Below are 15,499 nucleotides of genomic sequence, written 5' to 3'. Positions count from 1 at the left end.
AGTAGTATTATCTAAAAAATGTTAGACTTTTTTCTTTATGAATGGCAAATAAATTATGATTATTTATTCACTAATAGTACCAATAATATTATCGCATTTTTTAATGAGAAAATGTTAAGCTAGTGGAGTGGCAATTCAGTAATTACGGAGAATATTAAAACCAAATTAGTAAGCTCTGAGGTACTTAAAATGGGGTGGCAGCCCGCTTAGTTTCAATATTTGTAAATTAAAGAAAGCACCGAAATGGCGAAAAATCAGCTCTTCCGCCTCCTCCTCATCGCCGCCGCGCTCCTCCTCAGCACCGCCGATGCCGGCGGCGAATTCAGCTGGATTCCGGCGAGCTGCCAGGGATCGATAGCGGAGTGCATGGCGGAGGGCAGCGGGGAGTTCGAGATGGATTCGGAGTCCAACCGGCGCATATTAGCCACCACCAAGTACATCAGCTACGGTGCGCTGCAGGCGAACAACGTGCCGTGCTCTCGCCGCGGCGCTTCCTACTACAACTGCCGGCCTGGCGCCGAGGCCAACCCCTACACTCGATCGTGCTCCGCCGCCACACAGTGCCGGAGTTAGTTTTGTTGTTTCTGTTTTTGCTCTCGGGTTTTTATTACATGTTGTATGTTGATAAACAAAGGTAAAGAGTGATGTAATAATCGATTTTTCGCATTCGAAAGATCTCTCTGTATACTCTATGATTATCTCTTATTAATTTTTTATGGTGTGCTAACTTGGATTCAATTATTGTGAACTACTATTTGTAAGTAGATTTTATATATGTTTTATTTATTTTATTTTGGCCAGGTTGTGTTGATTTTTCAAATTGTAAATTTTGTGATGATATAGAAATTCGAGCATGGAACAAGATTTCATTTGATAATTTGCAATCGCGAAAATCAAGAGATTAAACGAAGACAAAAACTCGACGTTCGAAAATTAATTTTAAAACCTACATTTCTTGAATTTGGACATGTATGTAGATCTAAAGATGGAAGCTGTGCAGATTACAGAAACTATTAGTACTCAATTATTTAAAGTTTGTTGGGAAGTACACCAAAAGCGATCTTAAACACAATGAATGTTTCATCCCACCAAAGTCTTCGTATCAAAATTGTCTGCAATTTTTTCTGCAACCAATATTATTGACATTGTAATAAAAGATGAAACATGAATGAATTGGTGGTTTCAAATCAAAAATTCGAGCTTATAATTTATTTTTAAGCTTGATAATTTTTCTTTTTTCTCTTGATAACCAATTTCTTTACTATCTTTTCTCTTTGGATTGATTTAGCTATATTATTATTGCAATAAATCCATTAGTATAACTTAGATATCAAGTAACACAAGTTTTTTATGATCCCATTTCAATGACTATATTATGAAATAGATAAAATCTCAGTCATCGAACCTTGTTCTTCAGTCTGACCCTACTGGGATTAGGTCGCTGATTTGGTCAGAGAATAAAAAAACAATTAAACTATTAAAAAAAGAGTGAACTACACAAATGGTCCCTGGACTATGGGTTTATCTCGCCCATAGTCCCTGGACTTTAAAAATATCGCCAGTAGTCCCTGGACTAAGGGTTTATCTCGAAATTGGTCCTTTTGGCTTTTTTTGGTACGAAAATACCCTTTGATATTATTTTGGGGGGTTTGGGCAATTTGGTCTTTTTACACTTTTAACATTTTAAATCTACTATTATTTTAGTTATGTACTAACTTTGATATTATTTCAAAATTATCATTCTTCTTCCATTTTGTTATCCTTCACTGAATTTGTTTTTTTAATTTCAATATTAGATTTAATTTTACAAAATTTTAAATTTTATTTTTTAAATATCAATAATTTTTTTTAATTATAAAAATTATCAAATAGCAAAAATTAATAGTTATAATCAATATTTGATAGTGTATAGTACTATGTAATCAATAAGGTATGACAACGCCTTAGTTTTAATCAATATTTAAATATCTTTAATCATAAATAGATTATATAACACAATTTATTCTGAAATAAATATGCATCTAATGTAAGACTAATATAATTTTTGTTTATTAATTTGAAAACAATCAAAATTTACTAGAAAATATCAACAAAAATACTCCTATATAAAATTTTAAGTAGGATCAAATTTTTAGTCAACTTTATAATATTTAATCACAAGCAATTATAACAACCGAACGGAGGCTAAATAGAATAACTCTTATTTTTCCATCATGATTAATATTATTTTTCTGTACTTCTTCAATTCAATTGAATATTATATTAAATAACAAAAATTAATAGTTTTAATCAATATTTATAGTGTCCATGAATTAATAGTTTTCATTAAAAAATTTATTAATATTTAAAAATCTAAATATTAAATTTAATTTTATAAAATTAAATCTAATATTGAAATAAAAAAAAATTCAGTGAAGGATAACAAAATGAAAGAAGAATGATAATTTTGAAATAATATCAAAGTTAGTACATAACTAAAATAATATCAGATTTAAAATGTTAAAAGTGTAAAAAGACCAAATTGCCCAAACCCCCCAAAATAATATCAAAGGGTATTTTCGTACCAAAAAAAGCCAAAAGGACCAATTTCGAGATAAACCCTTAGTCCAGGGACTACTGGCGATATTTTTAAAGTCCAGGGACTATGGGCGAGATAAACCCATAGTCCAGGGACCATTTTTGTAGTTCACTCTTAAAAAAAACAAGATTTAGAGATGGATCGAGTCAAATAGATGCAAAAAGAACATCTGTAGTTTAAATGCATTAGAAGAAACAGAATGCATTGCTTCCCACATAGGACAATCAGCCGTCCATACTTGATTTTACATAAACAACGGTTAATTCTTTTTATTTTCTTATTCTACTACTACATCAATAAATATTTTATGACGATTAATAGAAGAGCTCTTAATAAAGGAAGTTTCGTCAAAATCATAAAAAATGAGGGGTTGCGTTTAGGAAATCATGAGAATAAAATGATTGAAGTAGCTGTATCCAGCCAGCCGGCCAAGATAACCACGCAACGAATATGATTATATTTGAAACCAAAAATTAGTCTTTCATCTTGTTTTCTTTGAGTTTGCTGGTTTTCGGTTCGTATTGTCCGCGTCCGGATACTCCGGTGGTGCCATCCACAGACCTCCTAAGATAACTAAGTGGGCGCCGAGCAGCAGAGTTGATGAGTAGACATTAGAAGGGAAGATGTTCCAACATAACTCCACCGCAACGAACAAAATTAAACTGCACGGAATAGCTTTAGAGTTATCGAAGCGGACAGAGAAGCTGGTGGGAAGAAAGAAATAAAGTTCAAGGTCAGGAACCTACCGGAACCAAGTAGGAAATGGTGTTCGCCACAATAGATAGGGCAGAGAGTAGAAATACCTGCAAGCATATATGACATTAGAAGACCTTTTTTGCAAGCTAGTATGTGTTTTCTCTATCGATATTTTCTTCAGTAGTTCGTCAATAGGTAATTCATTTCTTGCAAGTGAGAAAAGGTCCAGAAGATTATTAAGAAAGTCTATAAACAGAGAAAATACGCCTATTGTTTAAAGATATTATTTTACATCCATAACGGAATGTCCAAGAGCACATACCAAGAGTAGAACTGATAATGGAGGGACCGAGCACACACGACTCCTACGAAGTTCCCAACAAACATAGTTGTTGCAATATCTGAATTGAGTCAAAAAGTAGATGATGCCATGAAATATTGATTAAAGTTAATTGTAAAAAGGGAAACTTAATTTAGTAGCTATTACTTACGCTCTGTTTTAAGCACCCTTGTATTGATATTATGCTCCTCGAGTCCTCTCAGTGGGAAAGAACTCGAAATACAAAATTTGAGCTTCATTTGAGCCAGTTTAGAATGCAAGAAAGAGAACAAACCTCCTTCGTGCCTGCACCAAGCCCAAAGAAAAACAAAGACATGTTATCATTAGAAAGAATAATCTGTATTCAGCATTGGATCATGGGCTCTATCTTTGCAAGTGATGGAGATTGGAGATTTCCAACTGATAAGAATTACTAAAATAAAGGAGAATCAAATAAAAATTTAATGATAAATTAACACAAAATTTCAGCTTAAAAGCCTTCTGCAGCAGTGTATGGTGATAATCTTTACCTGCACCATTTATAATGAGCAAAGACTCCAAGCAGGAGAAGATGAACAGCCAGTAGAGACAGCGCAAATCCTTTTGAAATGAAAACTGGTTCTGGGACAAATTTAAAATTAACAGACCTGGAGAATACAGTTGAACATTGTCCATTATTAACCATAATGGCACAAGGAAACTTTTGTCACATGAAATGCACACATTGTTAATCTGATTGCTATACACTATCTCACATAAAATAGTTTAGTTTCCATGTGTTCCACAACATAGAGATTAGAGAATAATTTAAAATTGGAAGAGAATAATTAAATAAATTTGACAAAGAACTATAGAACCCAAGAGCCAACAAAACAAGCATAAAAATATGCTGATACTAAATAGGTAACAAGTGTCGAGAATAGTAAAATTATCAGGGTCAAAGGAAGTACCAAAAATGGACGAACACGCGACCAAGATTAAAAGCTCTTGAGAAATATGCGACTGGGTGTGATATTAAAAAAGGTAAACCCAAGAGAATCTGCATGCCATCCACCAGAGACAGTATAAAAGGTTAAGATTTTATCAGAGAATGCCAGAGTTTAAGATTGCTTACATTCATTGATAACTGACTCAACAAGTTTCTTTACAGCATATAAAGTAAATGAAGTACATAACAGCGACTCATCAGTAACACTGACTTATTATCAAGAAGGATTTAAGAGTTAATCACCTGTACTATGGCCGCACCTGCACCAGCAGATACAACCCCAAAAACATCCATAGCCTGTTTTCCATGGTTTGACCCAGAGTTAGAAGTTTCTTGAGATGGAAATGTCATTTTGGAAAATTTTGTAAAATGTGAGCAATCATAATCAACTCACCTTCAGCAAGAGGAGTAACAACGGAGGTGCAAAAAGAAGAACATTCATCTTCACTGAGACAGCCCCACTGTGCTAACAGGAAGAACGTCTAACGCACCTTTAGGCAATAAATATATTCACCAATAAAGAATGATAACTTTACTGGCAAACACATTAATAACTAGACAAAAATAAAAATCCATTAAATCAGAGATGCTACCTGAAAATGATTAGACCTAGATGCCACTTCTGATAAAGAAATGAAACAAGTGCTGCATGGAACAATGTTGTGGCAAAACAGTCATTGAACAAGCGAAGCACAAATATTGAATGCAATCGCTTGGACAAAGAAAGCAAGCATAGAGCCCACCAAGGAAGCTGCAAGACATAATCTGAAATTAAAACAATTGCTATGGTGACTAACTGTTCACTAAGATCAAGTTCCATACCACATCTGTCTTCAAGTAAATTAATAGAACCATCCCGAGATTCACAATGTAGAGAATGCCAAATAGAATCTGTAATCAATAGAGCATCAGGTTATGACAACTCAGCATACACATCAACAATTAAAGAAGCTCAGCAGAGTAAAGGCACGCGATACACAAGGAAATACCACCAATTTGTTGTTTATGTAGTCTGTTACACAAGCATGTACATATATTCTTCAAGAACAATAATCTAATTCGTTGAATGGATATAGTAGTAACACTAACAGGGACTAATTCTCTGAAATAGTTTGACCAGGATGGTCAAATAAAAGGCCAACTTAGTGAAGATGCCAGCCCTCTTTTGTTATTCTATCATTGTGAGTAAAAAGAATAGGGAAAGAAAGCCAAGAGCCTAAAAGCACAGAAAAACTGTCCAGCAAAAACATTAACACCTACAAAGATAGGACATTATTGCTCATATCTGCAATAATATTTCACATAATCACAAACTCAGAATTGAACCAGATGTATTATTGAACTTTTCATAAGCTTTGATAATCAATCAAACTGAGTGGAAATAAGTATCAAAGTATCAAACATCAAATTGCTTTCCATTCATCAGAAATGTAGTAAATTCTACCAGGAATCACAATAACAATCAAGAATAAACATTAACCATGGACGGAGAAGTGAGGAACTTCGAAACCTTTTTGCTTAGAAAGAGGAAACTCCTACTCATCCAATTTTCACGGACAACAAAAGAAAATTTACCTGAGCAGGATAGACCTCGCCACCAGTGACATACTGAATAGCAGAGTAGATATACAGAAATCCAGCTGGATATACCAGAGGCCCTGTATCGCCTTTCAGCTTGCTGTAATCTCTTTCACCTCCCAGAAAACCACTAACCTATCCAGATCAATTTGCATCATAAACTTTTTAGAATTGAAAACTCAGAAATCGTATCACAGGAAATTAACTTTGCCGTAAACAGGATTTGGAGAGAATTAAACTATTTTAGTATAAAGAAACTTGTTTTCTCATCTATGCCAGTTCAATTCCGATCATCTTTCTTCACATGCGAAAATTAAGTAATTACCAATAACGTGGATGAAAAAACATCGAATTTTCACCTGTGACATGTAGGCATCCCAATCAATTTTCGTATCTGCAATACACGAGCGCAAGAGCGATTAAGAAATATAGATACATAGCTAACGCAATTGCAAAAATCCGAATGAGATTTTCGTTACATGGAACATATGCGATGATGAGAGAAACCAGGACGGCGTCCGCGAGGAGCACGACGATGGCGGAGGATAACTTGGGGTTTTTTATTGCGATTTGAATAAAAGACGTATATTTAGTCTCCTCCGCCTTCAACCCAGCGGAGGCGGAGGTGGATCGAGCGGCGGAGGCTTGTCGCGGCATCGGAGGCGTTAGGCAGCGGCTACGGCTGGGTTGCGCGGTTTTACGCTGAAGCACATCGATTTGCTTGAAACGCTGCGTTTCGAGTCAAATGTTAGGCCGGCTAAGCTTTGCTATTTCATAAAATTATTACTTAACTTATTTGTTTAAGTATTACTGTATTAGATTAGATTATGAAGTTATGAACTACCGCATCAAGGCTCCTAATTCTTGTTAGAGATAATGGTTGATGTTTAAGCAAATCCGATATGATATAAGAGAAATATTGAGGCAATTCGAATTAAAATATTATGATAATGATATTATCCATACACATGAAGCAGTGACCAAAAAGAATAGTATTAATAATATCATAGTCAAATTCCGAGAAGCAAAAGCAATGAGGAAAATGGTGATTAAGCAAGTGAGACATCGACGTGTAAAGAGAGTCGTTGAGGTGCCGCCAGCTGTGATCCGCCGCGTGGGCGCCCTCCCCATGCAAATCTACCAGATAAACACGCTCCACTCTACATATTCTCCACCCTTCACCTCACCAATTATCCCACCATGGCTTCCTCCGACCTCACACACCGCCCCATCCACCAACAAACCCCCACCACCAACGACGACGACATGAACCGCAAAAAGCCCAAGAACAGCGCGGCGGCCGCCCGCGGGCTGAAGTCGCTGAGCGTGGCCGTGGCGCTGCCCCTCTCCCTCACCCTCCTGGACATCTTCCTCTTCGGCTCCTCCTCCCGCTACCGCACCCTCCACAAGCCCTTCTACGTGCCCCCCCTCTGGGCCCTCCACCTCGCCTGCATCACCACCGCCTTCCTCTCCGGCCTCTCCGCCTGGCTCGTCTGGGCCGAGGGCGGCTTCCACCGCCACCCCGCTGCGCTGGCCTTGTACCTCGTGCAGCTGGCGCTCAGCCTCGTGTGGTACCCTCTTGTGTTGCGGGCCGGTGCCGTCCGCCTCGGGCTGCTGCTGTGTGCTGCCTTGTTTGGGGCGCTGGTGGGCTGCGCGAGGGCGTTCCGGAATATGAATCCCATCGCGGGGGATTTGGTGAAGCCGTGCTTGGCGTCGGCGCTGCTGCTCGCCGCTGCCAATGTTAGGCTCGTGTATCAATGATCGATGATCAGGATTTTGATGTTGTACCTCTGTTTTTATACTTGATGTTTCAATTCACTTATCCACACTGTAAAAATATAATGTTTCAGCTTTTTTACATGAATCTTTTTCTCTTTTCAAGTTTGTCACTTCACTGCAGATTCCCATTTTGCACGTTGAAAATAAGAATGTTAGTAAAATGACCAAGACCTAATGTTTGTGGTGTTGGGCTGAGGATGAGGATGCTTCTAGACACAGCCATTTAACAACTAAATCAGGACAACCCATCCCAATACCAAATTTGGTTGCCAATCAAGGTTCTTAGAAATCAACAATTAGTATCAAACTATAAGACCAATCATCAAGAAAGTAAGCCAGAAACAAGTATACCATTTGACAGTCATAATGAACACACAAATCATATAATCCAGAGGTGTCACTTAACCATTTGTTATACAATGCATAACATTTGAGCAGTGTTTATCAAGTACTGGTATTATTGTAGATTGGTGTTTTTGAGCAATCATTGAATGGAAACTAAACTAATCAAACAACTCCTTATGCAGATATGATACATTGCTCAGCGAAAAGAACAAAGAAACGAGGTTCAAGTGATTATTGAAATCACACTAAGCTGAAAGGTTTCTTCAATTGTGCTACATTATTGGTTAGCAAGTGCTCATGCCAAAAAGATTATCCATTTTCAAAAATTATCAACGCTCTTTCTCTCTCTTGCTTTAAAGTGAGGTTTTAAGCGATACCTGAGGCTGATTGAGCAAGCCTTCAGCCAAATATCCGTCTGGGGTAGTACTTTTTATGGGTTATAGTAGTTGCTTGTTTTGCCTATTATTCAAATTTTTAACCTTTTCAATCAAGTAAAAAACAAATGTTATGTGGCACTGGCCTTGTCAATTGGCAAGACTCGAGTAGAAAACGTGGGAAAAAAATGCAAAGAGGGACCGGCAGATACGGTTTTGGAAATTGCCGAACCAGAACCGAACCGCGAGGGTGTTTCACAGTTCCGAACCGTCAGTTTTCAATGATTTTTTTGCGGTTCCGGCTCAATTTTATGGTCTTCTGGCGATTTTTCAGGGTTCTGACACGGTTTCGGTTGGTAAGTTTTCGAACCAGAACCGAACCAGTTTTAAAATCGACGGTTTCGGTCGTGTAAATTCTCACGGTTACGATTTCGCGGTTAACCGACGTAACAGTAAAGCTTAGACACCTCTAGACATAGTAGATAATATCAGTATTCCATTCATGTCAATTATATACTCAGAACTTAAATTGCTTTTCACCAGGATTAAGAAAAATCATTAAAAAGGATATAAGTAATATTGCTCACATTAATTAAGATGATCAATTAAAGAGTTCTCAAAACTAAAAAGCTGTAAACGTTAGAACTATTATCAAAAACGAAAAACAATCTTGTATCAAAGTAGTATCTATTAACTCTGCATTTCATCAAACCCCCTCCCGCAAAATAGTTCAGATACTCAAATGAAACAGCAGTAAAATCATTATTCAAAAACGGAAAGATGCTATAATAGTCTCGCATATTCAAGTGAATTAAGAAATACAAAATGCAGCAAAAAATCAGATGAGGAAAAACTAGTAGATGGAGTACTTGTCGCCGGAGCCCTCTGGATAGAGCTTCTTGTAGATGGAAAGCGCTGCTGGAATAACAGCAGCAAGAGCCAGTGACAGATGGTCGGAGCTGCTCGTCCTCACCGTGATCTGACCACTAAGCTTGTTGTTGATTCCAGCACGAACAGCAACCTTCGAGTTACGCCCAATGGAGAACTGCGCTAGGCTGTTGAGCCCTAGCGCCAAGTCCCCTCTCCATTTGATGATCGACATGCTGAGCGTCGACTGAACCTGTCCAATCGGGTAGTCCAGCTCCCTCCTCTGCAGCTCAAAGTTAGCCCCGTAGGCAGTGTCATGCTGAGACCGCACAGCGCCAGCACTGCCTACGAGGGCGTACTGCTGCCCAAATGTAATTTGATCCTCTATCTTCACACCTGGAACCATGTTTTCGCCTAAGAACGTCAAGGATAATCCTCCAGTTGCCTTGTGCTTCTTCAGACTCTTGGTTTTGGTTTCTGCACGGACAATGTAAGCTAGCTGCTTGCCTATGCTCTGAATATCGAAGCCTGCCATGCTCGACGTGTTCTCTCCTAGCCTGGCTGCAACCGAGGAATCTAGACTGATGCTGAAGTCCTTCTTGTCTTTTGTTATTTGGACAGTGTATGCTGCTGCCAAGCGATTCGCGATGGCTAGGCTGTGTTCAAGGTTGACTCCGTCATATCCACAGTCATGGTCCCAACCATGGCTGTCCAAGACTGGCCTTGCAAGGAACTGTGAAGTGGGCTCCAAGAACCGGTATCGGAATGCAGGGTTATCACCGTCAAAAGATGGGGGAAGTGCCATGTCAGGTAAGGGAACTGCCACCGGAGCTGCTGCTCCACCTTCAGCGTCATCCTCTGCAAAACCATATTCCACTGCTGCATCTTTACCTCTCTTCTTGGTTTCTCTCATTCTCTTCAACTCCTCCCTCCATTGTTTTTTCTGGAGCAGCTTCACCCGGTAATCAAACTCTTCAAAATATGCCTTCTTTTGCTCTCTGCTCAGCTTGGCTATCTGAGCTTTTCTGAGAGGCCGGAATGGAGGAAGCTGGTCGTACTCGTCCTCCTCTTCCTGATCAGAATCCGAAAAATCATCTAAATCAATATCAGAATCGACACTGTCACCGCCCTGATCAGATGGAAGCTTGGGGTGCTGACGAGACTGCAGCATGGATGATAACATGTACGGGAGAGGTGGTGGGCGTGACCGGAAGCCAAAGAGCTTCCTATGGTCGAATGGGTCTTGAGGCTTCGAGATTGCACTGGCTTCAGATAAAATCTTCATCGAGTAGCATAGTAGCAGTAACTGAGGCCTCCAACTCTGACCATTAGGAAGAATGTTCTGTCCATCCCTGTTCTTCCGACAAGAGGGGTGGTTTTCGACAAGAGAGACGGGATTCATCAGACTGGGGCTCATCATTCGTAGGTCTCCGACAGCATGGCCAATCGACTGCTGCACAACATGAGACCTTTGAGAGACAAACACCTCATAGCTCAGTGGGGTGCCAGAAGGCCCATCCGGGGGCGCAGATGCAGCATGAGTAAGAGTGACTATCGCACTTCGCCAAATGGCAGAGCCAAGTGTACTAGTAACAGTCTTAAGCATTGGTAAATCATTAAGATCTCTAGATTGTGCATCCAATCGATCCACATAAAGAACAACATCGGGGGAGCTTTTCTTCGTGAACTTCTTTATAGAGGACAAGATGCTACGGTTGATACCCTGCTCCATGACGGACGATTTTAGACCAGGTGAATCAACAACGCGAACTTTAACTCCATCAACAGACCCAGACATCTCTCTAACATAAGCTGTCCCAGTTTCAAATGCATCAATCGGAGCCTTCTCTTCTCCAAATAATGAATTTATGGTGGCACTTTTCCCCACTCCAGACTTTCCAAGAACTAAGATATTAATGGAGAAGTCCAGATCATCCTTCTCCCCCGTTTCAAGCTGCAGTGCAGTCCTCTTAGCAGCATCCAAGCTAAATGTGTGAGTGCCTTGCCTCCCACCAAGAAGTGCCAGCCGGTATAAAACCTGAGCTGCCACGGACTCCTCTGGAGTGAGGCCTAATCTATGAACAAGCCTCAGAAACTTCACTCTGATCTCCTGCAATTTCTCCAGTTTCTTCTTTTCCTCTTCACTCAAATTCTCCTCCACTTCTGCTCCACCAGCAGGAGCCAGACTGCCAAAAAGGCTTGAGCGGTTTTGTCGGGGAGCAGGCCTCAAGGACTGAAGGGAAGATCCCAACCCAGCAGGACGCTCCATGGAGAACAGCTTAGATCCATCTTGAGAGGTGAAAGTGATATTGCCACCACCAGAATCAGCACCGGTTGCAGCCTTCAAAAGAGCAGCCAGAGCAGTAGAATCAAACAATTCCTTACCATCTCCCTCGTCATCAGTTTCTCCTTCTTCTTCTGAATCAGTCACAATTTGACCGTCAATCCTCTGAGACTGCTCAAGCGAACTGTCGAGACCTGTATGAGAATCCCCACCAGATTCTCGCTCCAAGTCCTCAATAAACTTTTTGGCAGCTTCCGAGCTCCCAAAGACCATGCCATCAGTGTCCTCATCTGACAGAGGTTCTTCAGGGTTCACTGCATCCATTTCATCCTCTACTTCTCTAATTTCTCTGAGATCATCAGCTACCACTTTTGGTTCATTAGATTCTACTTGTGCTAATTCCTCAGATATCCCATCAACACAAGTTTGGGTATCATTTGTTTGAACAATTCCGGTATCTGACTCTACCATCTCATGCGCAATCTTGACCTCCCCATTAATGTGAGCCTTCTCTGAATTGTCGTTCTCCAGATGACTACTGCTACTAAAAGAATCAGTACTGGCCTCGGACGTCGGTAAAACATTCTCCAAACGGGCAACAGCTCCAGCATCTAAAGTCTCGTCTTTCTCATTTCCAACTGCATGATTTTCAGGTTCAGCTGTATCCTCAGCTGCCTGTTCTGAATTCAGAAGATCCACTCCAATTTCCGTAGTAACAACATCTTTCTCGACACCATCACCATTCTCAGTAGCACTACCGACTGATTCCAGTGGAACCTCCTCCCCGTCTCCGTTCTCTTTCGTCCCTCCAACAACAGCAACTCCTGGATCTACCACATTCACATCAACCTTGATGGTATCAACAACAGCATCCCCCTCAGCCGTGAGTGCCACTTCAGCAACTTCTTCTTGCTCTAGTTCATTAGAATTGGCTCCGTTTTCCTTTATTACCCCAATAGATGCCCCTGAGGAAGGCACATCAACCTCGCTCTCATCAACTACAGAATCCTCCTTTTTTATGAAGCTAACATCACCATCATCAACCACATCCGATCTCTCTGATTCAACCACATCTACTGCAGCAACCTCCTTTTCCTCAATTTTACTCAACACATCTTTATCTCCTTCCGGCTCGCCAACAACAGCAACTCCAGGGCCAGCAACATCAACCTGAATGGTCTCAACTACAGAATCCCCTTCAGGCATGGATTCCAATTCTACCTGCTCAACAGCCGCCTCAAACCCCTCTTTAACCTCAGTCTCACTCCCCTTTCCCGCCTGATTTCCTTCCGCCTCAACTCCCTCAACCACCGCAATTCCCCGTTCACCATCCACAACCTCACCAGCAGCCACATCGGAATTCACGCCTGATTCCCCAACTGAATCGGTAAGCTCACCTATCCCATCAATACCCTCAACCCTACTCTCCCTACCACCCCCAAAATCCTTCCCCGCCACATCCCCATCCCCTTCAACAACCTTATCCCCTTCCTCGACGTCACCGCCCCCATTCTCAGCCATACTCGGAACATCAGAACCATCAATTTTATTCAATACAGGCTTATCCATTGCCGCCTCGAACTCCTCATTACCACTCACATAGTCCTCATCCTCGGACACCACAGCCTTAGTATTATCCCTACTTTTATCATCATTATAAATCGGTGGAGAAGGAGAGGAAGCGTTTGAACCTGATATAACTTCGGGCGTCGGATTCAATGCCGCCTCCTTCGACTCCATCGCTGAAACAACCACAAAATTTGAATAGGGAAATTGGAGATAAAAGGGTTTAAATTCAGGGTTTATGGATAAGAAGGGGAGGAGATGAAGAGGGGGAGGGGATTAGAGTCAGTTGTGATAAGGTTTTTTGGTATTTTGGCTTCGCTGAGAGTTCAATGTGCTGTGTTGTGTGCTAAACTCTTTTCTGTATTATCTGTTACTGGGTGTTCGGTTTACAAGATTGTATCTGGATTAAATTTATACTTCCTCCGTCCCGGCTAAGATGACACATTTTTTAGCCGGCACGAGATTTTAGGAGTTATTGTTTAAAGTGTTTAATTGGAGAGAGAAAATGTGGGTGTAAGTATTAAAGTAGAGAGATAAAGAAAGATGGATATTTTAATAAGAGTGAGAAAAAGTGGTTGAGTGTATCAATGGGAGAAAGAAAGTTTCCATAAAAGGAAATGTGTCATCTTAGTTGGGACAAACTAAAAAGGAAAACGTGTATCTTAAGCGGGACGGAGGGAGTAGTATGTTTGGTTTATGAGATTCAACTTCATCTATGACTAAAATAACCTCACAACTCAATCCTAAATTCTATCTTGATAGTTTTATTTTATCTTGAAAACCGAACATCACCTAAAATTTTATTTTATCTTGGAAACCGAACATCACCTAAGGACTCAAGTCTCAAATAGTCAACACTAGCAATATTTTTTTTACATTCATTTAATTTTATTCTGCTCTTAAAAACTTATAAAATTATTATTGATGTCTTATATAAAATTAAAGTTTGAATTATCCATTTTTCCTACAACTTTTAGAAAATGAATAAATTGAGCTTTATTTATGTATTACTAGTATTTGTAAAATTAATAATGTTAAAATCATTTTTGAGATATTAAAAATAAATTAAATGGATAAAAAAACTATATTAACGTAGATTAAGAAAAAGTGATACTCGTGATATTTAAAGTATGTTACATGAATACTCCCTCCGTCCGCCATTAGAAGTCTCATTCATGGACGACACGAGTTTTAAGAAATGTTAAGAAAAGTGGGTGGAAAAAAGTTAATGGAATATGGGTCTCACTTGAATATATTAGTTTTAAATGAAATGTGAGTGGAATGAGTTAGTGGAAGGTGGGACCCTATTACCATTTATGTTAAAAGTGAACCGGGACTCTTATTCGCGGACGGACTAAAATGGAAAAACGGGACTCTTACTCGTGGACGGAGGGAGTAATATTTTTCTCCATATATATCATACAAGTAATTACTCCCTCCGTCCCAGATAATTCGTCTCAGTTTTCCATTTCGGTCCGTCCCACATAATTTGTCTCACTTCACTTTTACCATTTTTGGTAGTGGACCCCATATTCCACTAACTTATTCCTACTCACATTTTATTATAAAATTAATATATAAAGGTAGGACCCACATTCCACTAACTTTTTCAACCCACTTTTCATTACAATTCTTAAAATCCGTGCCCAGTCAAAATGACCCGAATTATCCGGGACGGAGGGAGTATCAATTACTAGGTTTTTATGGTTGTGAATCCGCAACAACTACCAATTGACGGAGGCTAGGGGTAAATTTAGAAATTAACTATCGCTATTCTAGTCATGACCACACTACCAAACATACGCAATGGCCAATGCACAATCTATAAATTAGGTCACACATATACTATTCATGATATCATTAGTTTCTTTTTATTTTATTTTATAAATTCTTTATTATACATACATATATGTGTAGTGTATATATTTTAATGACAGTGTATGAAAAAATCACTAAAAGTACAAAAAAACTGCTCATACATAATTAAAATTCAAAATTATCTAATTAAAATTACAAAAGAAATGTCAACATTTATTAAATAAAGTAATAGTAGTATTTAATGAAATAGAGAAAAACAGAAAAAATAAAACTCGAAATTGTGCAAATTGTGCAAATTGTGCGGTAC

General features: G+C 39.4%; 2 protein-coding genes and 2 pseudogenes across 2 annotated transcripts; 2 read left to right on the top strand and 2 right to left on the bottom strand.

The window, feature by feature from the left end:
• The first annotated feature begins 212 nt into the window (after positions 1–212).
• On the top strand, positions 213–738 carry LOC125215696 (rapid alkalinization factor-like). The gene has a single exon (XM_048117201.2). The coding sequence runs from the start codon at positions 244–246 to the stop codon at positions 571–573; it is 330 nt and encodes a 109-aa protein (XP_047973158.1). The 5' UTR covers positions 213–243; the 3' UTR covers positions 574–738.
• Positions 739–2,759: 2,021 nt separating this feature from the next.
• On the bottom strand, positions 2,760–6,941 carry LOC125210895 (dol-P-Man:Man(5)GlcNAc(2)-PP-Dol alpha-1,3-mannosyltransferase-like). The gene is made up of 13 exons (XM_048110525.2): positions 6,639–6,941; positions 6,519–6,553; positions 6,157–6,294; positions 5,404–5,472; positions 5,175–5,332; positions 4,976–5,042; positions 4,825–4,878; positions 4,544–4,632; positions 4,124–4,240; positions 3,766–3,899; positions 3,597–3,675; positions 3,325–3,381; positions 2,760–3,240 (listed from the first exon to the last, which is right to left on the bottom strand). The coding sequence occupies exons 1-13, from the start codon at positions 6,814–6,816 to the stop codon at positions 3,060–3,062; spliced, it is 1,356 nt and encodes a 451-aa protein (XP_047966482.1). The 5' UTR covers positions 6,817–6,941; the 3' UTR covers positions 2,760–3,059.
• A 388-nt stretch (positions 6,942–7,329) lies between these two features.
• Positions 7,330–8,040, top strand: LOC125211587 (translocator protein homolog pseudogene; annotated as a pseudogene).
• Positions 8,041–9,395: 1,355 nt separating this feature from the next.
• LOC148930220 (translocase of chloroplast 159, chloroplastic pseudogene) lies at positions 9,396–13,698 on the bottom strand (annotated as a pseudogene).
• Positions 13,699–15,499: the final 1,801 nt, after the last annotated feature.

This window comes from Salvia hispanica, chromosome 3 (assembly GCF_029641045.1).
Source record: "Salvia hispanica isolate PSC_SH4W2 chromosome 3, Shi_PSC_v1, whole genome shotgun sequence".
Taxonomy (NCBI): domain Eukaryota; kingdom Viridiplantae; phylum Streptophyta; class Magnoliopsida; order Lamiales; family Lamiaceae; genus Salvia; species Salvia hispanica.
The sequence above is the reverse complement of the archived record's forward strand: the minus strand, read 5'-3'. Positions and strand labels throughout refer to the sequence as shown.

Bases quoted from the DNA above. Each gene is read 5' to 3' on its own strand.
- LOC125210895 (XM_048110525.2), bottom strand. From the start codon at position 6,816: ATGCCGCGACAAGCCTCCGCCGCTCGATCCACCTCCGCCTCCGCTGGG. The intron at 4,879-4,975 runs GTGAGTTGATTA...CATGGAAAACAG, and splicing joins TGTTACTCCTCTTGCTGAAG to GCTATGGATGTTTTTGGGGT. The intron at 3,241-3,324 runs GTAGGTTCCTGA...TATTCCGTGCAG, and splicing joins CCATTTCCTACTTGGTTCCG to TTTAATTTTGTTCGTTGCGG.
- LOC125215696 (XM_048117201.2), top strand. From the start codon at position 244: ATGGCGAAAAATCAGCTCTTCCGCCTCCTCCTCATCGCCGCCGCGCTC.